We start from the raw sequence: 25,732 nt of genomic DNA, 5'->3' as shown, positions 1-25,732 counted from the left end.
TCTTGGAATGACTAAATATCTGCTTTAAAACCTCTTTACTGAATTTTGTAACCTACCACCTATTCCATTCATTGGCAACATCTGCTACATTGCTTCCTTCTCTACCCTATCTTATGTCTTCTCTAAATCCATATATGCAACAAATAGCTCCTTACTTATATTTAAGTATTCTCGCTTACATGCTCCAATTTAAACATTTAGCCTACACATCCCCTACCCATCCTAAATCATCCTTATTCTTCTGCAATCTTATGGTCTGTCTCACCCCTCACTAGTTCATCAGTAATTCCAACACTTTACCTGGTATACTCAAGTTAGTTTCCCTAGAATTCTTGGACTCTGTATTTTATCCTTTTTCTTATAAAAAGGAACTATGCATACACTCTACCAACCTTTGTGTACCTTCCTTTCTTTCATGCAAAAACTAAACAAATACACCACCTACTTCATTATTGGAAATATGAACACATTTGCAGTATAATGTGATCCTTTATTGACAATGTTTTGCCCACACAGTGGGCTTTTTCAGGTCACAAACAGATCTACCTGGGGTGGAAGGTACGCGAGTATTTATAGTCAGGTTCAGAATGTTGAGGTCAGGTGGAGAATACTGCATCTGATGATGTACCGAGTGGGGTTATAGAGTCTAAAATCTTGGGTAGCTTGGAAAGGAGATTGGATAAGTTTGTGAGCAGACCTTCTGCAGTGTTCTTCCATTCCTATACTCTTATGTGGGATAGCGATGAAGAAGTTTCTTGGCAAGAGGTTCAGCAATGTTATAGAAGCCATTATTCTGGTTGAAGTTGTCGGATATAGAGATAAGTGATGATTCCAGGATTCTTCGGTAATGAGTGGTCTTCTGTGGCGATAAGTCTTGAGTTTCTGTAGTTTATTAAATGGTTGTGTGAATTACGGTGTTGTACACAGGCATTCCTTGTATCGTCAGACCTGCTTGCGTATTGGTGTTCTGAAATACATGTTTGGAGGTCCCTTGATGTTTCGCCCACGTATAATTTGCTGCAGTCATTACAAGGGATTATGTATACCCCTGCAGAGGATGGAAGCCTGTCCTGTCTATTACTGGTAATGTCCTTGATGGTCGTGGTTGTGGAGGTAGATACTTGGAAAAGATGTTGGAAACGTGTTTGGCAATGGAGTTGGTGGGAAGGACTATGTATCCCTTCTCGGCAGTGTCTTCTCTGGGTGTGTTGAAGATGTTTAATGCTCGTTGTCTGCAGTCTCTGATGAAGTGACGAGGATAGTGGAGTTTAGAAAATACTTGTTCAATTATGGTGCATTCTTCCTCAAGAAACTCATTGCTGCAGATTCTGAGTGCACGCAGGAAGAAGCCTATAATTACACCATGTTTAGTTTTGGTGTTGTGGTGAGAGTAGAAATGGAGAAGATCGTTTTGGTTGGTGGGTTTTCGATAGACTTTAAAACAAAGTTCATGGTCAGCTTTGCAGAGAAGAACATCAAGGAAAGGAAGAGTGTTGTCGACTTCTTCTTCAAGTGTGAACTGGATTGAGGGCTCGACCTGGTTGAGCTTGTCTTGGAGAGTTTGAACATTGAAGAGTCTAGGAGTTATGAGGAGAATGTCGTCAACAGATGACATGCCGTCAACAGGTGATAGACGAAGGAATAATGGTGGAGAAACACTCGGCTTCTAGATGTTCCATGTATAGGTTCGCCAGGACCGCACTGAGTGGCAAACCCATGGATAGTCCAAAAGTCTGCTGAAAGAGGTGATTTTCAAAAGAGAAACACGTAAAGCCAACACATAATTCAACAAGGTCGATGAAATAGCTGGCTGGAATAGGAAGATCAAGTGAATCGTCAATTTTCCTGTGCAAGAGATCGATGGCTTGTGTAGTAGGTACTTTGGTGAATAGGGAAGTTACGTCAAGGCTGGAAAGTTTCTTGTTCCTGATGTTGATGTTGCGAATGCGATTGAGAAGATCACCCGAGTGTTTGAGATGTGCTGGACTGATAGTGCCCAAGAGTTTAGAGAGGTGTTTTGTGAGAATTCCTGAGAGTTGGTGGGGAGTACTCCCTATTCCCGAGGATATGGGCCTCAGTGGGATACCAGGCTTGTGAGTTTTTGGCAGGCCGTACATTCTGGCAGGTCTAGGGTTGCTGGGTGTGGTGTGAAGAAGTTTCTTCCCTTGTTCCGAGTCCCTCAGAATGCGGCGAGTCCTTTGAAGAAAAGTTTTAGTAAGGTTGTCCACTTGGTTAGTTGTGAGAGGTTTGTGGGTATCTGGGTCATTAAGTAGATTGAGCACTTTGTTCCTGTAATCATCAGTGTTCATGATAACACCACCACCTCCTTTATCAGCGGTGGTGACCCTGATGGTCGTGTCTTCTGCTAAACCTTTAAGTGCATTGATGTAATGTCGAGGTATGACTGGGGAGCTGCGTGTTGAGATGGTTGCCGAGATGATGCCTTGAAGATAACCTTTTTGGAAGTCGGAGTCATTGTGTCTGTAGTTTTTGGCGATGAAATTGAGGTCTTGTTTTGGTTTTGTAATTCCTGTTGCGAATTTGAGGCCTAAGCTGAGAGCTTCAGTTTCTGCGGTTGACAGTGGATGAGATGAAAGATTTTGAATAATTTCAGGTCTTCCTAAACTTTTCCAATGACTATTATCGCAGAGAGTTTGTAGTTTCCTAATAAGTCACCACCGCTGATAAAGGAGGTGGTGTAATCATCATAAACACTGACGATTACAGGAACAAAATGCTCAATCTACTTAATGACCCAGATACTTACAAACCTCTCACAACTAACCAAGTGGACAACCTTACTAAAACTTTTCTTCAAAGGACTCGCCGCATTCTGAGGGACTCAGAACAAGGGAAGAAACTTCTGCACACAATACCCAGCAACCCCAGACCTGCCAGAATGTACAGCCTGCCAAAAACTCACAAGCCTGGTATCCCACTGAGATCCATATCCTCGGGAATAGGGAGTGCTCCCCACCAACTCTCAGGAATTCTCACAAAACACCTCTCTAAACTCTTGGGCACTATTAGTCCAGCACATCTCAAACACTCGGGTGATCTTCTCAATTGCATTCGCAACATCAACATCAGGAACAAGAAACTTTCCAGCCTTGACGTAACCTCCCTATTCACCAAAGTACCTACTACACAAGCCATCGATCTCTTGCACAGGAAAATTGACGATTCACTTGATCTTCCGATTCCAACCAGTGATTTCATCGACCTTGTTGAACTACGTGTTGGCTTTACGTGTTTCTCTTTCGAAAATCACCTCTTTCAGCAGACTTTTGGACTACCCATGGGTTCGCCACTCAGTGAGGTCCTGGCGAACCTATACATGGAACATCTAGAAGCCGAGCGTTTCTCCACCATTATTCCTTCGTCTGTCACCTGGCTCCGTTATGTTGACGATATTCTCCTCTAACTCCTAGACGCTTCAACGTACAAGCACAACCAGGTCGAGCCCTCAATCCAGTTCACACTTGAAGAAGAAATCGACAACACTCTTCCTTTCCTTGATGTTCTTCTCTGCAAAACTAACCATGAACTTCGTTTTAAAGTCTATCGAAAACCCACCAACCAAAACGATCTTCTCCACTTCTACTCTCACCATGACACCAAAACTAAACATGGTGTAATTATAGGCTTCTTCCTGCATGTACTCAGAATCTGCAGCAATGAGTTTCTTGAGGAAGAATGCACTATAATTGAACAAGTATTTTCTAAACTCCACTATCCTCGTCACTTCAACAGAAACTGCAGACGATGAGCATTAAACATCTTCAACACACCCAGAGAAGACACTGCCGAGAAGAGATACATAGTCCTCCCCACCAACTCCATTGCCAAACACGTTTCCAACATCTTTTCCAAGTATCTACCTCCACAACCACGACCATCAAGGACATCACCAGTAGTAGACAGGACAAGCTTCCATCCTCTGCAGGGGTATACATAATCCCTTGTAATGACTGCAGCAAATTATACGTGGGCAAAACATCAAGGGACCTCCAAACATATTTCAGAACACCAATACGCAAGCAGGTCTGACGATACAAGGAATGCCTGTGTACAACACTGTAATTCACACAACCATTTAATAAACTACAGAAACTCAAGACTTATCGCCACAGAAGACAACACTCATTACCGAAGAATCCTGGAATCATCACTTATCTCTATATCCGACAACTTCAACCAGAATAATGGCTTCTATAACATAGCTGAACCTCTTGCCAAGAAACTTCATCGCTATCCCACATAAGAGTATAGAATGGAAGAACACTACAGAAGGTCTGCTCACAAACTTATCCAATCTCCCTTCCAAGCTACCCAAGATTTTAGACTCTATAACCCCACTCGGTACATCATCAGATGCAGTATTCTCCACCTGACCTCAACATTCTGAACCTGACTATAAATACTCGCGTACCTTCCACCCCAGGTAGATCTGTTTGTGACTTGAAAAAGCCCACTGTGTGGGCAAAACATTGTCAATAAAGGATCACATTATACTACATGTGTGTTTATATTTCCATTATGTTGGTATTTTATACCATTTATTTCCAGCTTACCTCATTATTATATCTCCACCTGCTTTTAACATCTCTTTCTTAAACCCATCTATACCAGCTGCTTTACGTCGTTTCATTCTAACTACTGTCTAATGTACCTCCCCTGCCCACTCATTTTCACATGTGTTGGGAAGATGTGTGGACAGTTGGGTGGGCAAGAGGACAGACTGGGTGGGCATAAGGACAGGTTGGGTGAGCATGTGGGCAGGTTGGGTGGGTATGTGGACAGGTTGGATGGGGATGTGGACAGGTTGGATGGGCATATGGACAGGTTGGATGGGCATATGGACAGGTTGGATAGGCATATGGACAGGTTGGATGGGCATGTGGACAGGTTGGATGGGCATGAGGACAGATTGGGTGGGTAGGCAATTAGTTTGAGTGGGTAGGAAGGTGCACAGGCTAAATGGGAAAGCAGATGAGTAGGCAGGTAGAGAAAAGGCAGGTTGGTCAAGAGTCACACTGTACCCCCTTCACAAATTACATATCACTGTACACATAGAAACAATGCCATACACAAATAACTCGCATATAGGAGACAGACTTATGATTGTGTTTCAGTCTGAGTTAGACCATTACTATTCCTTGAGCAATGCCAGGTGAAACGACAAATACTATAGTATATACCTCACTGAATAACAGAAGAGAAAAAAGCATAAAGAATAAACGAGTGAAAAAAGCAGGCAGGGCAGAAAAATAAAAATGAATAGCAAGATACACAGTGATTAATGAACTGATTTTTATTCAATAACACCACATAAAACATTTTGAATGACTGAAACTGATGATTACCTACAAAACATGGGAAAACTGAGAGATTTCTGGTATTGTAGTTCCCTTACCTAGACTGCAAGTGCTTCAACGTTCATTGAAAATGGCTCCTACAGGAATGATCTAGTCAAAGTATCTCACACCTTTTAAAGGACACTCATAATAAGCTCCTCCTGTGTTTAATTAAAGGTGGAAGAATGACTTAACTGAATAAGACTTACATAAAGATAAAATATATATATATATATATATATATATATATATATATATATATAATTTTTTTTTTTTTCAACAAGTCGGCCGTCTCCCACCGAGGCAGGGTGACCCAAAAAAGAAACTTTCATCATCATTCAACACTTTCACCACACTCACACATTACCACTGTTTTTGCAGAGGTGCTCAGAATACAACAGTTTAGAAGCATACACATATAAAGATACACAACATATCCCTCCAAACTGCCAATATCCCAAACCCCTCCTTTAAAGTGCAGGCATTGTACTTCCCATTTCCAGGACTCAAGTCCGACTATATGAAAATAACCGGTTTCCCTGAATCCCTTCACTAAATATTACCCTGCTCACACTCCAACAGATCGTCAGGTCCCAAGTACCATTCGTCTCCATTCACTCCTATCTAACACACTCATGCATGCTTGCTGGAAGTCCAAGCCCCTTGCCCACAAAACCTCCTTTACCCCCTCTCTCCAACCCTTTCGAGGATGACCCCTACCCTGCCTTCCTTCCCCTATAGATTTATATGCTTTCCATGTCATTCTACTTTGATCCATTCTCTCTAAATGACCAAACCACCTCAACAACCCCTCTTCTGCTCTCTGACTAATACTTTTATTAACTCCACACCTTTTCCTAATTTCCACACTCCGAATTTTCTGCATAATATTTACACCACACATTGCCCTTAGACAGGACATCTCCACTGCCTCCAACTGTAATATTTACACCACACATTGCCCTTAAACAAGACATCTCCACTGCCTCCAACCGTCTCCTTGCTGCTGCATTTACCACCCAAGCTTCACACCCATATAAGAGTGTTGGTACTACTATACTTTCATACATTCCTTTCTTTGCCTTCATAGATAACGTTTTTTGACTCCACATATACCTCAACGCACCACTCACCTTTTTTCCCTCATCAATTCTATGATTAACCTCATCCTTCATAAATCCATCCGCCGACACGTCAACTCCCAAGTATCTGAAAACATTCACTTCTTCCATACTCCTCCTCCCCAATTTGATATCCAATTTTTCTTTATCTAAATCATTTGATACCCTCATCACCTTACTCTTTTCTATGTTCACTTTCAACTTTCTACCTTTACACACATTCCCAAACTCATCCACTAACCTTTGCAATTTTTCTTTAGAATCTCCCATAAGCACAGCATCATCAGCAAAAAGTAACTGTGTCAATTCCCATTTTGAATTTGATTCCCCAAAATTTAATCCCACCCCTCTTCCGAACACCCTAGCATTTACTTCCTTTACAACCCCATCTATAAATATATTAAACAACCATGGTGACATTACACATCCCTGTCTAAGACCTACTTTTACTGGGAAGTAGTCTCCCTCTCTTCTACACACTCTAACCTGAGCCTCACTATCCTGATAAAAACTCTTTACAGCATTTAATAACTTACCACCTATTCCATATACTTGCAACATCTGCCACATTGCTCCTCTATCCACTCTATCATATGCCTTTTCTAAATCCATAAATGCAATAAAAACTTCCCTACCTTTATCTAAATACTGTTCACATATATGCTTCAATGTAAACACTTGATCTACACATCCCCTACCCACTCTGAAACCTCCTTGCTCATCCGCAATCCTACATTCTGTCTTACCTCTAATTCTTTCAATTATAACCCTACCGTACACTTTTCCTGGTATACTCAGTAAACTTATTCCTCTATAAATTTTACAGTCTCTTTTGTCCCCTTTCCCTTTATATAAAGGGACTATACATACTCTCCGCCAATCCCTAGGTACCTTCCCCTCTTTCATACATTTATTAAACAAAAATACCAACCACTCCAACACTATATCCCCCCCTGCTTTTAACATTTCTGTCATGATCCCATCAGTTCCAGCTGCTTTACCCCCTTTCATTCTACATAATGCCTCACGTACCTCCCCCACACTTACATTCTGCTCTTCTTCACTCCTAAAAGATGGTATACCTCCCTGACCAGTGCATGAAATTACTGCCTCTCTTTCTTCCTTAACCCTTTCAGGGTCCGTCCCGTAGATCTACGGCTTTACGTTGAGTGTCCAAACCGTAGATCTATGCCAAAATTCTAGCGCCGTCAAATTTAGTGCGAAAGCGCTCATAGGCCTACATGTGAGAGAATGGGTCTGCGCGGTGGGTGTGCGCCATAAACAAAAAATCTAGGCGCCTGCATAGCATTGTGGGAATGCCGGCTCAGTCACCCTTGTTCACCATGCTTCATCGCAAGTCAGCTCTCACTCCCCGGAAAATTGGGACTCTCCTCTTCCTATCTGATAGTTCTGACACTGATGGAAGTGAAAATGACGAATTCTACGGTTTTGATCAGTTAGTGACCGAAAAGAATGACCAGGATATCGATAATAGTGCAGAAAACCCTGACGATCCTCAACCTTCTACCTCTGGTGTGGGCACTCGTGACTCACGGTCGGTTGTTCCTCAACGCAAGAGAAAACTAATATTTTCGCGTGGCCAGGCCTCTGACTTCAGTAATGATGATGATAGTGACATGGATTGTGATTTTATTGCTCTCGACGATCATTCTAGTAGTGATAGTGAGGAATCATATTCACCAGTGAAGCATCGGTATGTTCGCTGCCGCATGCATTCGGGTAGTGTACCCTATGCTGTGCCCAGGGGACGGAGTACATCCCATGGCCGTACACCAGTTTTAGGTAGTGATAGTGAGGATCATGTGGCTACACGTGGCATGGATAGACCACAGGCATCAGTGGATGGTGTTAGTGGTGATGGTAGTGGCACCGCCATGCGTGACTCACCAGGCCACGCTGGGACCCACGCTGCTGACTCGTCAGTTCAAGGACAAAGCGGAGCGTCAGCCACCAGCCCACCACAACCACAACCACCCGCACAACAAGCCTATGATGTCCAGTATCCACCAGCAAACCGTATGTGGAATTGGCAGCAAAATCCCAATTTTGTTCCCAAGCCTCACCACTTTGATGACTCTCAAAGTGGAATTCTACCTACTTGTCCCCTTGGAACCACGGCCAATGAACTGGAATTCTTTGAATTATTCTTTGACCAGCCATTGATGGAAATTATTGTCAGGGAAAGTAATAAGTATTTTGAGTACACCATGGCAAATACGATCTTATCACCACAGTCAAGACTACACAGGTGTAAAGAGACGACTGTTGCAGAAATGTATTTGCTTTTTGCAACAATAATGCTTATGCCTCACGTCTATAAGCATAATATAAAAGCATACTGGTCCACAGATCGGCTAATTTCTACCCCGGTCTTCAGTGAAATCATACCAGTGAACAGGTTTATCTTACTCTTACGTATGTTGCACTTCTCTGACAAAACCAGGCCTGACAGAAGTGACAGGTTATACAAGATTAGATATGTTTTCATGTATCTCAAACAAAAGTTCAGCATATACTTTTATCCATTCAAGAATCTTGTAATTGACGAGTCTTTGATTTTGTTCAAAGGTAGACTGTCATTCAAGCAGTATATACCGAGCAAGAGGAAACGCTTTGGTATAAAACTGTTTGTACTCTGTGATTGTGACAGTGGCCTGGTGTTGGATATTGTTGTATACACGGGTAGTAAAACATTGAAAGATACCAAGATGTTATTGGGTATCTCAGGTGACGTAGTGAGAAACATGATGGCACCTTATCTTGGTAAGGGGCATACATTATATACCGATAACTGGTATACAAGCCCATTACTCAGTGATTTCATGCGAGTGAACAAGACAGATGTGTGTGGCACAGTGCATTCTAATCGTAAACATATGCCCAGGCTCAACGCAGGTGCTCGTGGTGATGACGTGCAGGTGTTTACTGCCAATGACATCATGGCATTACGGTGGCATGACAAACGAGATGTCACATTGTTGACAACCATTCACCGTAATGAAATGCAAGACAGTGGCAAAGTTGATCGAGTGACTAATGAATGTATTCGAAAACCAGTGACAGTGATTGATTATACACAAAACATGCGCTTGGTTGACAAATGTGACATGCAGATTGGTTTTGTTGACTGTGTTCGTAAGAGTTACAAGTGGTACATGAAACTTTTCTTCCATCTCATGGACATTTCAATGCTCAATGCATATAATATGTACCAAATAAAGACTGGCAACAGACCACCGTATGGTGAATTTTGTTTGTCTGTTGTCAGACAACTCATAATGAAGTACCAGGTAAGAACACCTGCTATACAACACGGTCCTCGAATTCCTCAGGATATACCCAAGCGTTTGAGGAGAGAAGGTGATCATTTCATAATACAACTTCCTTCAACTCAGAATAAATTTGCTCAGAGAGATGCATCGTCTGTGCACAAACAAAACGACGGCAACAAAGACGCAAAGACACTCGGTTTATGTGTGAGGAATGTAAGGTGCCTCTGTGCATGGTGCCTTGTTTCAAGGAGTTCCACAAGCTCCAGCAGTTCTAAAACCATGTCCAGTGATTGTAAATATGTAAATATATGATAGAACATTAGTATTATACAAGATTTGTGAATGTTTATTGTAATAAACAACAGTGGTAAACAATAATATGATAATAACTTTAGTGCGGTTATTGTGTTCAATACAGTGAGTTTATATATATACATTATATACAGTATTGGTCTCTCAGGCCCCAAATGTTAGTAGGAATAGAAAAAAATTGGAAAAGAAAAGAAAAAAACAATAAAAACCGCAAAATGTAATGCGCTTATGTGGAATTCGTCAATGTTGCCGCCACCACATTATTTTTGACAAATTTCTTGGCACTGTATCTCGGTAAGTACTGATCAGAATTTTTTTTTTTTGTCTTATTACCTTCACAAAAATATGCTCTTTAATTCTGTAAGAAAAAATAATTTTTTTTTTTCAAAATTTCTTGGACACTGGAGCACCACTTCAGATCTTGGCCTTGGACCCTGAAGGGGTTAACATTTAAAAGTTCCTTAAAATATTTTCGCCATCTACCTAATACCTCCATCTCCCCATCTACTAACTCCCCTACTCTGTTTTTAACTGACAAATCCATACTTTCCCTAGGCTTTCTTAACTTGTTTAACTCACTCCAAAATTTTTTCTTATTTTCATTAAAATTTCTTGACAGTGCCTCTCCCACTCTATCATCTGCTCTCCTTTTGCACTCTCTCACCACTCTCTTTACCTTTCTTTTACTCTCCATATACTCTGCTCTTCTTATAACACTTCTGCTTTGTAAAAACCTCTCATAAGCTACCTTTTTCTCTTTTATCACACCCTTTACTTCATCATTCCACCAATCACTCCTCTTTCTCCTGCCCCCACCCTCCTATAACCACAAACTTCTGCCCCACATTCTAATACTGCATTTTTAAGACTATTCCAACCCTCTTCAACCCCCCCACTACTCATCTTTGCACTAGCCCACCTTTCTCCCAATAGTCGCTTATATCTCACCCGAACTTCCTCCTCCCTTAGTTTATATACTTTCACCTCCCTCTTACTTGTTGTTGCCACCTTCCTCTTTTCCCATCTACCTCTTACTCTAACTGTAGCTACAACTAAATAATGATCCGATATATCAGTTGCCCCTCTATAAACATGTACATCCTGGGGCCTACCCATCAACCTTTTATCCACCAATACATAATCTAACAAACTACTTTCATTACATGCTACATCATACCTTGTATATTTATTTATCCTCTTTTTCATAAAATATGTATTACTTATTACCAAATCTCTTTCTACACATAGCTCAATTAAAGGCTCCCCATTTACATTTACCCCTGGCACCCCAAATTTACCTACTACTCCCTTCATAACATTTTTACCCACTTTAGCATTTAAATCCCCAACCACCATTACTCTCACACTTGATTCAAAACTCCCCACGCATTCACTCAACATTTCCCAAAATCTCTCTTCTCCAGGTGCATACACGCTTATTATAACCCACTTTTCACATCCAATCTTTATTTTACTCCACATAATCCTTGAATTAATACATTTATAGTCCCTCTTTTCCTGCCATAGCTTATCCTTCAACATTATTGTTACTCCTTCTTTAGCTCTAACTCTATTTGAAACCCCTGACCTAATCCCATTTATTCCTCTACATTGAAACTCTCCCACCCCCTTCAGCTTTGTTTCACTTAAAGCCAGGACATCCAGCTTCTTCTCATTCATAACATCCACAATCGTCTCTTTCTTATCATTTGCACAACATCCACGCACATTTAGAATTCCCACTTTGACAATTTTCTTCTTATTATTCTTTTCAGTAATTTTTACAGGAAAAGGGGTTACTAGCCCATTGTTCCCGGCATTTTAGTTGACTTTTACAACACGCATGGCTTACGGAGGAAAGATTCTTATTCCACTTCCCCATGGATATAAAAGGAAAAGTAATAAGACCAAGAACTCTTAAGATAAAATCAAAGAAAACTCAGATGAATCTGTATAAATAAATGTGTGCATGTATGTGTAGTGTGACCTAAGTGTAAGTAGAAGTAGCAAGACATACCTGTAATCTTGAATATTTATGAGACAGACAAAAGACATCAGCAATCCTACCATTATGTAAAACAATTACAGGCTTTTGTAATATAAATATAAATATATAAATATATAAATATATATATATATATATATATATATATATATATATATATACACACACATATACTGAGCACCTCTGCAAAAACAGTGATAATGTGTGAGTGTGGTGAAAGTGTTGAATGATGATGAAAGTATTTTCTTTTTGGGGATTTTCTTTTTTTTTTTTTTTGGGTCACCCTGCCTCGGTGGGAGACGGCCGACTTGTTGAGAAAAAAAAAAAAATTATATATATATATATATATAAGGGTGTAAGATACTTTTAATGTTCAGACATTTTAGATTTTCTTAGTATTTATAAAGGCTCAGAATGCTCATTTTCACACACACACACACACACACACACACACACACACACACACACACACACACACACACACACACACACACACACACACACACACACACACACACACACACACACATATATATATATATATATATATATATATATATATATATATATATATATATATATATATATATATATATATATATATGCATGCACAGTATATAAATATTTTAGAGTAGCACATGTTATATTTATGCCTTTTGTAAATCAGATATCTGAAGGTCATTGAATTAGAGAATTCCCATTACACTTGAAATTTATTAAACTATAACTGTATATAGTAGTGTGGTATATACAAAAGTGCATTTGCTAATTTACTTCATTGCTTACTTCCATAAAGTAATTTTTAATCATCACTATGGGTTGACATACAAAATGTTGGCATGGGAATTCCCCAAACATCCTAAACAAACCTAAATGTGACGCACAGGATAGAGATATAAAGACTTCCTGTAGCTGTACCTAAGTTTTATACAGTAGGGTGTGTGTGTGTATGTGTGTGTGTGTGTGTGTGTAGCTTTAATAGTGCCAGAAATCTCTCACTTTTGTGATCTTCAAATAGTGATAAAGAAAATTAAGAGGAAATGTGCTCTTATGATTCTGCCAATAGTAGTAAAAAAATCCAATCTTTTATCAGTTTCTGAAAACTTGCTTCACAAATGTTAATGTTTAATTGAAAATAGTTTATCAAAGCTGAAAACTGCAAACAGAAAAAATGTCATCTACAAAAGTTCTGAAGCCTGCCGGAGTGATCATTTTAGTAATAATTACCATTATGAACAAGACAATAGGCCAAATTCCCTCAGATTCAAACAGTCAACAGTGTTCAGATAAAGTACCAAAATTCTGCAGTTGTAATGGGGAAGAAATTACCTGTGACTGTGGATATGATGTAAGTATAGAAAAAAAAAAAACAGTTATGTTGTTCATACTGTACTTACAAATATATATGATCATATGAACTGTTATGCAAATTTTAATAATTATGTTTTATTTTCCATCATTTTGTATTAATTGCATCTTACAAATTTTAACTCATTGTTGTAATAAAAACATTCTAAACTGAAAAATGGGCATAACTCAGTAATATATTCCACAATTGCTGCAAATTTACAGGGGTTACACTTCTAAGATAAGATTTGTTTGGATTTGCACTTCTGATGGTGGGAACTGCTTATGATGGCAGACACATGGATGAGTGTTTGGTGGAAGGCAGTGCTTTGGTTGGTGACAAGTAAACACACTAACTAATACAGTACATAATGTGAATGTTACATGTATTAATAGCTGTAAGGCTAACATCAAAACAACTTTTGTAATACAGCCTCTCCTCATTTAATGACGAAGTTCCATTCCTAAGACCACATTGGTAAACGAATTTGTCGCTAAGTAAGGAGCATACTATAGTGGTAGTGGTTTGTGTCAACCATCTTCGATATTGTTTTAATGTCACCTTTGCACCATTTATAACATTTCTGGTATATTTTTAAATGTTTATACAGCAGTGTACTGTATATTGTAATAAACAGATTAGAGGAAATAGCTCTAATATACATTATTTAGGTATGCATACTAGTCAGAGAGGCCATTGTAAATCCGAGTCGTCGGTAAACGAGTACGTGAGGAGAGACTGTATATTTGCAAATTTTGAGTTTGACATTTTCTTTCTTGAAACATTAGTTTTATTACTAGTTCAAAAAATTTGTTGAAGGCTGAACCTGTAACATTATGGCATCCTGGTTCCACTTTTGAATGTATAATGAGTCATGTCGGTACTCATGCCATTTATTATCACAGATGCATTAAGTCCTCTGCAAAATGTCTATTTGAATATTTTATGCCTGCTAAAACTTTCTACAGTTCATCTCAACATTTATAAGTACAGTACTGAATGCTTCAAATAACATATATAATTTACCCAAGTAATAGCCACATTAGAACTATTTGTTGCATACTTTATTACTATATTTAATAACTGTTATCATATTTCAGACAGCAGAACTTGGGCCAGCTTTTGGTGAGAAAACGCACATCACTATGAAGAACTGTCAACGATTAACACTACAGCCTCAAAGTTTCAGAAAAAGTGGCTCTCTTCAGATACTTTTACAAAATATTACAGACCTACATTTTATGAAGGGGTCTTTTGAGATGGATGCATTTACAGATGCTAGAATAAATCTTACCATCATTAATGTTACTTCAAAGGAACTTCCTTCTAATACTTTCACACTAAGAGAACATAGCACTTCCCCATTGGGTGCAACGAACTATTCTAAAGCTACCAAGGCAAAATTAATATTTCAAATTGCCAACTGTGTAATACATAAGATTTCTACTGGAGCCTTTGGAAAGTTCATTATTCAAAAATTTTTTATTGCCAACTCAACTCTAGAACAGATTGCAAAAATGGCTGTGGATAATCATGTTACAAATAAGTTTCAAATAAGCAATACAACCATCGGAGAAATCCAAAAATATGCAATTACTATTCAAAATTCATCAGTGAATGAAAGTTTATACTTTGCATACAATAAATTCAAAGGTAAGGGTCAACTGAAGCTTTTTTTGATATGTGTAAGGTAATATTTAAAGTTTTGTATGGTATAGATACAACACTGATTTTCTGGCAATGGAATGTCTGGCACCTCTTAGTCCAAACAAAATTGGAAGGAACTAAATAAAACATTATTTAAGTATAAAATAATATGGGAAAGTGATAGTCAACCCAAAATCACATCTAATCACTATCAACTAAGCTAGTTTCATGTGAAATCATGTTAATAAAATGGTTAATACACCCACACACTCAGATTTTATGTAGCTTTGTATTAATACAGTGGACCCTCAACCAACGGCATTAATCCATTCCAGAGGGCTTGCCGTTGGTTGAGTTAATTTTCCCCATAAGAAATAATGGAAATAGAATTAATCCGTTCGTGACACCCCAAAGTCTGAAAAAAAAAAAAAAATTTTTTACATGAAATATACATTTCCTTATATGGAAAGGAATGGGACATGCAAAATAAACAATAATTAAATGCCACTTACCTTTATTGTGGAGTTGTTGGTGAGTGATGTGCCAGCAGCAGGGTAAATTCAGAATTGTCTATTGCTTGGAAGGAGAATTCCCTTCCAGAAGTACTTCATTTCCATCGTAATTTTCGCCCTTTTTAACACAGGCTTGGCATTAGAAGCTTTCCTGGGACCCATGGTGGCTTATTTAGTGGTTACAAGCACTAGAAATAGTGGAATTCTCCAAAATATATGGGAGGCACACGTGGAAACTCACCGCAACAGCTTGTAAACAATGGCACACCGACTCTTGGAGTGGCTGGGCCAGCTCAGGCCGAGCTCCAGGCACATCGACACGTTCCAGACAAACGTCGTTGGTTAAGTTTTTCACCGTTGGTTAAGGCATTTTTTCTATGGCAAAAAGCGCCATTAGACGAAATTGCCGTTACTTAATGCCGCCGGTAGTTGAGGGTCGACTGTATATGAATCGGATGTGCTTGTTGTCACCCTATAGTACCACATGTTAGAGAATGTGACAACTAGTACATATGATTCGTATATTAACCCTTTGGGGGTTTTGGACGTACTAGTATGTCTTACGACCCAGGGTTTATGACGTACTAGTACGCCTAAATTCTAGCGCCTTCAAATCTAGTGAGAGAAAGCTGGTAGGCCTACGTATGAAAGAATGGGTCTATGTGGTCAGTGTGCGCAGTATAAAAGAAATCCTGCAGCACACAGTGCGTAATGAGAAAAAAAAAACTTTGACCGTGTTTTTGGATTAAAACAGCAACTTTGCACTGTATTTTTGTATGGTATTTATTGTTGTATTCTAGTTTTCTTGGTCTCATTTTATAGAATGGAAGACATATTACAGAAATTGAGATGATTTTGACTGGTTTTACAATGAAAAGTACCTTGAAATTGAGCTCAAGGTAGCAGAAATATTCGATTTTTACCAAAGTTCAAAAGTAAACAAATCATGCCAAGCGTCCAATACACATCAACTGTTGAGTCTAATATTCTTTCACAAGTGCACTGATATTATTTATACCATTTCTACACTAATGCAGTAGTCTGCATAACAGTAAATCTTATTTTTTTGTAAGAATAAAAACTGAAAGTGGAAAGCCAAAGAAATATAAGAGAGGCCTGGGGATAAGACTAATGAACAGAGAACTTATGTTAGTGCCAGGAATGTCTTTCTTGTTTATTCTGGACCCTATTTGGAAATCGGTATCTTTCGAAATTTGTGTGAAATTGGCAAAATTGCTAAATTCTGACCAATTTATTGGATAGTTGAAATCGGTAAATGGGTGGTTTCTTGTACTCATTCAATAGAAAAAACGGAGTTCTAGCGAAATAGTTATGATTTTTGTCGACTAGTACACTGGAATTGGCCGAAAATAGGGCTCAAAGTGGGCAAAATCGCCGATGCGTAAACATCGTCATGACCGCTAACTTCGCGAGAGCATAATTCCGTAAGTTTTCCATCAAATTTTATACTTTTGGTGCCATTATGATCGGGAAAAGGTTCTCTATCTTTTCACAAGAAAATTTTTTTTTTTTTTTTTTGAAATTTGGCCGACCCTGAGAACAAGTCTCTGAGAGGACCTGTCGACCCCCAAAGGGTTAACCCTTTGACTGTCTCAAACCCTTTTCTGAAACTGTCATTCTGTCGCAAAATTTTTGGAAAAAAAAAAAAAAAATTATTTTTTCTTATGAAATGATAGAGAATCTTTTCTCGATGGTAATGACACCAAAAGTAAGAAATTTGGTCGAAAACTCATGGAATTACGCTCCTGCGAAGTTAGCAGCCTCGGCGACATATACGCATCGGCGATTTTGCCGAGTTTGAGCCCTGTTTTTGGCCAATTTCATTGTTCCAGTTGACCAAACTCATAGCTATTTCTTTAGTACTCCATTTTTCCATCAATTGAGTACAAGAAACAGCCCATTTACTGATTTGAACTATCCAATAAAGTGGTCAGAAATTGGCAATTTGGCCAATTTCACACAAAAAAGATGCCAATTTCAAAATAGGGTCCAGAATAAACAATGTAGACATTCTTGGCACTAAAATAACATATCCTCTGTTCATTAGTCACGTCTCTAGGCCCCTCTTATATTACTATTGCTTTCTATTTTTATTTTTTATTCATACAAAAAATACAAAATTTACTGTTATGCAGACTACTGCATTATTGTAAAAATAGTATAAATAATATCAGTGCAATAGTGAAAGTATATTAGACTCCCCAGTTGACGTGTACTGGACAAGTGGTGTGATTTGCTTACTCTTGAACATTGGTAAAAATCGAACATTTCCGCTACTTTGAGCTCAATTTCAAGGTCGTTTTCATCGTGAAACTAATCAAAATCATCTCTATATCTGCAATATGTTTTCCATTTTATCACGTGAGACCATGAAAACGAAAATACAATGATGAATACTATACGAAAATACACCTCAAAGTCGGCGTTTTAATCCAAAAAAACAGTCAGTGTTTTTTTTGTCTCATTATGCACTGGATGCTGCAGGATTTTTTAATGTGGTGCACATTGACCACACAGACCCATTCTCTCACATGTGGGCCTACCAGCTTTCTCCTGCTTGATTTGAAGCCGCTAGAATTATTGAGTATACTATATATGTCCGAAACACTGACTCGTAAGTCGTATATATACAACCAAAACAGTCAAAGGGTTAATACAGTTACAAAAACCTGTGTGTGTTGGTGTATTAATCACTCAGGTACAGGTTGTTGCTGGCATGCCCCTACCTTGCCTCTGAGAATTTTTCCCTCCCATTTGTTGCTAGACTTGCAGCATTGCATAGCTCCTGACGATGCATATGTGCAAAACATCTTGAGCTAAATACTTCCATCCTCATGTTGCTTGTTCTGCATTATTAAGATCGCCTGTTTGTGATTATGCTGCACATGCACACATGCATGCACACACACACAGAGGCTGTCTCCCACTGAGGTAGGGGTGGTTAAGCTTTAGTTAGATTATGCTGCACAGGTTTGGTTACCATATTAAATAATGAACAAAAATGCACTGGAAAACATACAGAGAAGGATGACAAAATTAATCCCATGTATCAGAAATCTTTCCTATGAGGATAGACTAAGGACCCTGAGTCTACACTCTCTTGGAAGGTGCAGAATTTGGGGGAAAATGATTCAGATAAATGGAAAACAGGAATTAATAAGGAGGATGTAAATAGTGTGCTAAAAATATCTAACCAAGACAGGACTCACAGCAATGGGTTCAAGCTGGAAAAAATTAGATTTCAAAAGGACATAAGAAAGCATTCGTTTGATAATAGAGTTGTCGATGAGGGGAACAAGCTCTCGAGTAGTGTCATTAAAGCTAAAACCTAGTGTAGCTTTAAAAATAGGTTAGACAAGTACATGATTGGGTGTGGGTGGTGTGAGATGGATTTGCCAAGTATGGGTCAGTGAGCCTGTTGCAGTGCTCCTTCCTTTTTAAACAGGGGTGACTTGAACCTGCCTAGCATGGGCCAGTAGGCCTACTGCAGTACTTCTTCTTTCTTATGTTATTAATTCTACGGTTTACCTTGTCTTTCATATACCCATCTGCCCAACAAGTTCACTCCCAAATACAGTGGTACCTCGGGATACAAATTTATTTCGTTCGAGAAGGCTGTTCGAGTGCTGATACCAAATGAATTTGTTCCCATAAGGAATAATGTAAATTAGATTAATCATTTCAGACTCCCCAAAAATACTTTTACAAAAGCAATTACATAAATACATTTACACAATTGTTCAAGTTTTGAGCTGTTTGTATCCCAAGGTACCATTGTATATGAACACATTCACTTCCTCCATACTCCCTTCTTGCAATCTGATATCCAATCTTTCATTATCTTACTTGTTTGTTACCCCTCATCACCTTGTTCTCCTATGCTCACATTTAATTTCCTTCTTTTACATACATACTCTGTAATAATAAACAAACCCTACAAGCAAGTTGTCTTGATGTTGGTGAAGGAATCGTTATTCTAGGAATTGATGCTGCTCTTCCATTTTTTCATCGAACTTACTTTCATTTCCCTGGCACCACAGACCTCTATAGATTTAGTACTTCCTATGATGATGATAATGATAATAATAATAATACAGTAATAATAATAAATAGTAATGATAAATGGAAATACAGTACTATACTAGTAAAATGCATTTAATGTTCAATAATTTATACCCTTCTTCAGGTGCTGTTCCACTTTTCCTAGTGGGAAACATCAAAGGAGATGTCTATATAAGAAACAATACTTTTCCCAAAATGGAACAATCACCCTGGAACCTTCGAGTCCAAGGAGATGTTACTCTACGCAGCAATATGTTCAATAATATTCCCAAACATGGGTTGTTCTTTAGAATTAAGAATCGTATCAATATTGTGAATAATGATATCAAATATCTCCAGGGTGGTGCTTTTCAATGGATTAAACCAGAAGGTTAGTACTGTAATGCATAATTATGATCACCTGCTTGTAAAAGAAATTTATCCCAAGATGTTTGTTACAGGTTTCTTTTCCATTACCTTGTCAAACTTAATCCCACAAATTTAGTTTAATTTGCATACCAATTATACTATCAATGTACAAACTATTAATAAATATTTCCATTTACTAAACTTATATCTTTCACTTTTAAATTAGCTTTCTCTGCCATTACACAATAAAGTCTCTCATATATGTGACTGTAAGAAGCTAATCCAAAATTGCATAGAACTTGCAAAAGATTTGATAGGATGCTCTGGTAATGTGGAAACATCAAGTTACATGCAAATTCCAAGTATTGTGAGCCATGAAATTTTTCCCTTCTGACCCAAGTTGGGCCTAAGGGTCAAGTGTGGAGAAAAGCCCACTGCCACCCATGCTGCCTATAGTTGATTCCTGGTAGTGTTTATTAAATAATTTTAGTTGTCATCACCCCATCTTATCTCTAGCTATTAACCATAACATCCAGCAAGAATACCAGTAATGCTAGACGTTCCAAGAAGAATAAGAATGAAGCTCTGATGATATTAAAATGGAAATTTTATATATTCTACAAAACATTCACATGTGATTCAGACTGCCCTCACTTTTGGTCTGAGATAATCTACTATTTATTCAATCAGACAACGAGAAGAAAATACAGTAAGAACTTGTACAATGAGTAGTGCAGTGTGAGAAATGGTGAAAAGAATGTCAGAGGTGAATTCAGCTATGAAACAAATATTACAGAATATGAGGAGAAAATAAGTAAAGGAGCCTCATTTAGTGCTCAGATAAGGCATTATTCTAGGTAGTAGGTTGGTAGACAGCAACCGCCCAGGGAGGTACTACCGTCCTGCCGAGTGTAAAACAGAAACCTGAAATTGTTTTACACGATGGTAGGATTGCTGGTGTCTTTTTTCTGTCTCATAAACATGCAAGATTTCAGGTACATCTTGCTACTTCTACTTACACTTAGGTCACACTACACATACATGTACAAGCATATACACCTACCATCCGACTTACGACCTGCTCGACTTACGACTGTGTTTTTTGTGCCAAATTTCTGGGAAATAAACAACTATTTGTGTTGTACACAGTGTTTATCCTAAACCTTATAGTATAAAATACAGTACTAACAGCATAAAAAGTAAAGTAAAACATGAAATACCAAAATAAAACAATAAAATAGTCATTACAAAAATGTGATGTTGATATTCAGTAGTAAAGTTCGATGAATGGTTTGAAAAACCGACAAGTTGAAGATTGAGACACTTATGCAGCATATGGGAATCTTTATTCAGGAAACGTTTCGCCACACAGTGGCTTCATCAGTCCAATACAAAGAGGAAGGCGTAAGGAGAGGAGGATAATGAGGTAATCAGTCCCTCAACCTGGATTCGATGTGTTCAGTCCATCAATCTTGTAGAAAGTACAGCATAGGGGAGTAGACGTGGCTTATATACTGTAGTGAGGTGACGTGAAGCAGATGGAGGCGGGGTCATAGTGGTACCATCCACTAGTCGAAGTAGGTCTTCGTCCAAAGGTTGGACAAGTGTTGAAGAATTCTTTGTAACAAGACCCCATGATGCTGCCGTGTCTGACAGTTGTGATGAATGGTTTGAAAAACCGACAAGTTGAAGATTGAGACACTTATGCAGCATATGGGAATCTTTATTCAGGAAACGTTTCGCCACACAGTGGCTTCATCAGTCCAATACAAAGAGGAAGGCGTAAGGAGAGGAGGAGAATGAGGTAATCAGTCCCTCAACCTGGATTCGATGTGTTCAGTCCATCAATCTTGTAGAAAGTACAGCATAGGGCAGTAGACGTGGCTTATATACTGTAGTGAGGTGACGTGAAGCAGATGGAGGCGGGGTCATAGTGGTACCATCCACTAGTCGAAGTAGGTCTTCGTCCAAATCTTCAACTTGTTGGTTTTTCGAACCATTCATCACAACTGTCAGACACGGCAGCATCATGGGGTCTTGTTACAAAGAATTCTTCAACACTTGTCCAACCTTTGGACGAAGACCTACTTCGACTAGTGGATGGTACCACTATGACCCCGCCTCCATCTGCTTCACGTCACCTCACTACAGTATATAAGCCACGTCTACTGCCCTATGCTGTACTTTCTACAAGATTGATGGACTGAACACATCGAATCCAGGTTGAGGGACTGATTACCTCATTCTCCTCCTCTCCTTACGCCTTCCTCTTTGTATTGGACTGATGAAGCCACTGTGTGGCGAAACGTTTCCTGAATAAAGATTCCCATATGCTGCATAAGTGTCTCAATCTTCAACTTGTCGGTTTTTCAAACCATTCATCACAACTGTCAGACACAGCAGCATCATGGGGTCTTGTTACAAAGAATTCTTCAACACTTGTCCAACCTTTGGACGAAGACCTACTTCGACTAGTGGATGGTACCACTATGACCCCGCCTCCATCTGCTTCATGTCACCTCACTACAGTATATAAGCCACGTCTACTGCCCTATGCTGTACTTTCTACAAGATTGATGGACTGAACACATCGAATCCAGGTTGAGGGACTGATTACCTCATTCTCCTCCTCTCCTTACGCCTTCCTCTTTGTATTGGACTGATGAAGCCACTGTGTGGCGAAACGTTTCCTGAATAAAGATTCCCATATGCTGCATAAGTGTCTCAATCTTCAACTTGTCGGTTTTTCAAACCATTCATCACAACTGTCAGACACAGCAGCATCATGGGGTCTTGTTACAAAGAATTCTTCAACACTTGTCCAACCTTTGGACGAAGACCTACTTCGACTAGTGGATGGTACCACTATGACCCCGCCTCCATCTGCTTCACGTCACCTCACTACAGTATATAAGCCACGTCTACTGCCCTATGCTGTACTTTCTACAAGATTGATGGACTGAACACATCGAATCCAGGTTGAGGGACTGATTACCTCATTCTCCTCCTCTCCTTACGCCTTCCTCTTTGTATTGGACTGATGAAGCCACTGTGTGGCGAAACGTTTCCTGAATAAAGATTCCCATATCCTGCATAAGTGTCTCAATCTTCAACTTGTCGGTTTTTCAAACCATTCATCACAACTGTCAGACACGGCAGCATCATGGGGTCTTGTTACAAAGAATTCTTCAACACTTGTCCAACCTTTGGACGAAGACCTACTTCGACTAGTGGATGGTACCACTATGACCCCGCCTCCATCTGCTTCACGTCACCTCACTACAGTATATAAGCCACGTCTACTGCCCTATGCTGTACTTTCTACAAGATTGATGGACTGAACACATCGAATCCAGGTTGAGGGACTGATTACCTCATTCTCCTCCTCTCCTTACGCCTTCCTCTTTGTATTGGACTGATGAAGCCACTGTGTGGCGAAACGTTTCCTGAATAAAGATTCCCATATGCTGCATAAGTGTCTCAATCTTCAACTTGTCGGTTTTTCAAACCATTCATCACAACTGTCAGACACGGCAGCATCATGGGGTCTTGTTACAAAGAATTCTTCAACACTTGTCCAACCTTTGGACGAAGACCTACTTCGACTAGTGGATGGTACCACTATGACCCCGCCTCCATCTGCTTCACGTCACCTCACTACAGTATATAAGCCACGTCTACTGCCCTATGCTGTACTTTCTACAAGATTGATGGACTGAACACATCGAATCCAGGTTGAGGGACTGATTACCTCATTCTCCTCCTCTCCTTACGCCTTCCTCTTTGTATTGGACTGATGAAGCCACTGTGTGGCGAAACGTTTCCTGAATAAAGATTCCCATATGCTGCATAAGTGTCTCAATCTTCAACTTGTCGGTTTTTCAAACCATTCATCACAACTGTCAGACACGGCAGCATCATGGGGTCTTGTTACAAAGAATTCTTCAACACTTGTCCAACCTTTGGACGAAGACCTACTTCGACTAATGGATGGTACCACTATGACCCCGCCTCCATCTGCTTCACGTCACCTCACTACAGTATATAAGCCACGTCTACTGCCCTATGCTGTACTTTCTACAAGATTGATGGACTGAACACATCGAATCCAGGTTGAGGGACTGATTACCTCATTCTCCTCCTCTCCTTACGCCTTCCTCTTTGTATTGGACTGATGAAGCCACTGTGTGGCGAAACGTTTCCTGAATAAAGATTCCCATATGCTGCATAAGTGTCTCAATCTTCAACTTGTCAGTTTTTCAAACCATTCATCACAACTGTCAGACACGGCAGCATCATGGGGTCTTATTACAAAGAATTCTTCAACACTTGTCCAACCTTTGGACGAAGACCTACTTCGACTAGTGGATGGTACCACTATGACCCCGCCTCCATCTGCTTCACGTCACCTCACTACAGTATATAAGCCACGTCTACTGCCCTATGCTGTACTTTCTACAAGATTGATGGACTGAACACATCGAATCCAGGTTGAGGGACTGATTACCTCATTCTCCTCCTCTCCTTACGCCTTCCTCTTTGTATTGGACTGATGAAGCCACTGTGTGGCGAAACGTTTCCTGAATAAAGATTCCCATATGCTGCATAAGTGTCTCAATCTTCAGTAAAGTTCGACTTACGTCCATTTCGACTTACGACTGGTTTCTCAGAACGGAACTCGGTCATAAGTCGGATGGTAGGTGTATATACACACCCCTCTGGGTTTTCTGCTATTTTCTTTCTAGTTCTTGTTCTTGTTTATTTCCTCTTATTTCCATGGGGAAGTGGAACAGAATTCTTCCTCCATAAGCCATGCGTGTTGTAAGAGGTGACTAAAATGCCGGGAGCAAGGGGCTAGTAACCCCTTCTCTTGTATAAATTACTAAATTTAAAGAGAGAAATTTTCGTTCTTCTTTTTGAGCCACCCTGCCTCGGTGGGATATGGCCGGTTTGTTGAAAAAAAAAAAAAAAAAAGGCTTTATATAAAGCCCCATCCTACTCAAAGAACAGTATGTGATAAGGAATGAGAGCTTTCACAGCAAGGTTTATTTAGTGTTCGTTAGTGTAGTTTGAAATATTTTAAATGTGCAGTCAGCTTCATACAAAGTTTGACGGTGAGTATCAGCTGATCACACTGCTATGGTAAATTACCCAGCTGACTTTGTACAAATTATTTCAATGAATGGGTAGTCCCAACCAAAGCTTTAATACTAACAGGACAAAGACAGAACTATCTTGGAAGCGTATGCTGTCAAGAATGCACATTAACAATCAAGAAAAAATGCAGCTGATTGCAAGGCCACTAAAGATTATTTTACCTGACTTTCCTGCATAAATGCAACAGGCAATTTCAAGTACAAGTCTATGCCAATTTATCACACACTGTCTCTTTGCTTTAAAAGATCATGACAAAACCTGCTTGCCTGTTATTGGAGGTTCAACAAGGCAACATGAATGAGTGAGGTCATGTTTCTTGATTTTATTCCTGCAGTCAAGATGTACCTCGCCAGCAATAGCCTATTGTGTAAAGTTTACCTTAAAAATTCCCGTAATCCTCAAATCTTTCAGTCTGTGGACCCAAATGTGAAGGTTGTGTTTTTTACCAACCAATACACTATCTCTGACACAGCCACTAGACTGAAGAGTTATCATCACACTGAAGTGCTATTACACATTACAGTAACACAAAAAATAATAGAAAGCTCA

At 39.3% G+C, this 25,732-nt stretch overlaps 2 protein-coding genes across 6 annotated transcripts in view; one reads left to right on the top strand and one right to left on the bottom strand.

The window, feature by feature from the left end:
- The window catches only part of hiw (MYC binding protein highwire), a 300,830-nt gene that overhangs the window by 125,317 nt on the left and 149,781 nt on the right, over positions 1–25,732 (bottom strand). The window lies entirely within an intron of this gene.
- The window catches only part of LOC128697543 (uncharacterized), a 37,533-nt gene continuing 24,570 nt past the window's right edge, over positions 12,770–25,732 (top strand). Inside the window, exons 1-3 of one of the 2 annotated variants that reach the window (XM_053789311.2) lie at positions 12,770–13,436; positions 14,537–15,089; positions 19,803–20,048. In XM_053789311.2, coding sequence (XP_053645286.1) covers positions 13,260–13,436; positions 14,537–15,089; positions 19,803–20,048 — 976 coding nt within the window. In that variant the 5' untranslated portion in view covers positions 12,770–13,259. The remainder of the gene's footprint in view (positions 13,437–14,536; positions 15,090–19,802; positions 20,049–25,732) is intronic. The other variant, XM_053789310.2, reaches the window with a different exon arrangement.

The sequence above is a fragment of the Cherax quadricarinatus genome, chromosome 44 (assembly GCF_038502225.1).
Source record: "Cherax quadricarinatus isolate ZL_2023a chromosome 44, ASM3850222v1, whole genome shotgun sequence".
In the NCBI taxonomy this organism is placed as follows: Eukaryota; Metazoa; Arthropoda; class Malacostraca; order Decapoda; family Parastacidae; genus Cherax; species Cherax quadricarinatus.
This window is presented reverse-complemented; position numbering and strand designations above follow the sequence as displayed.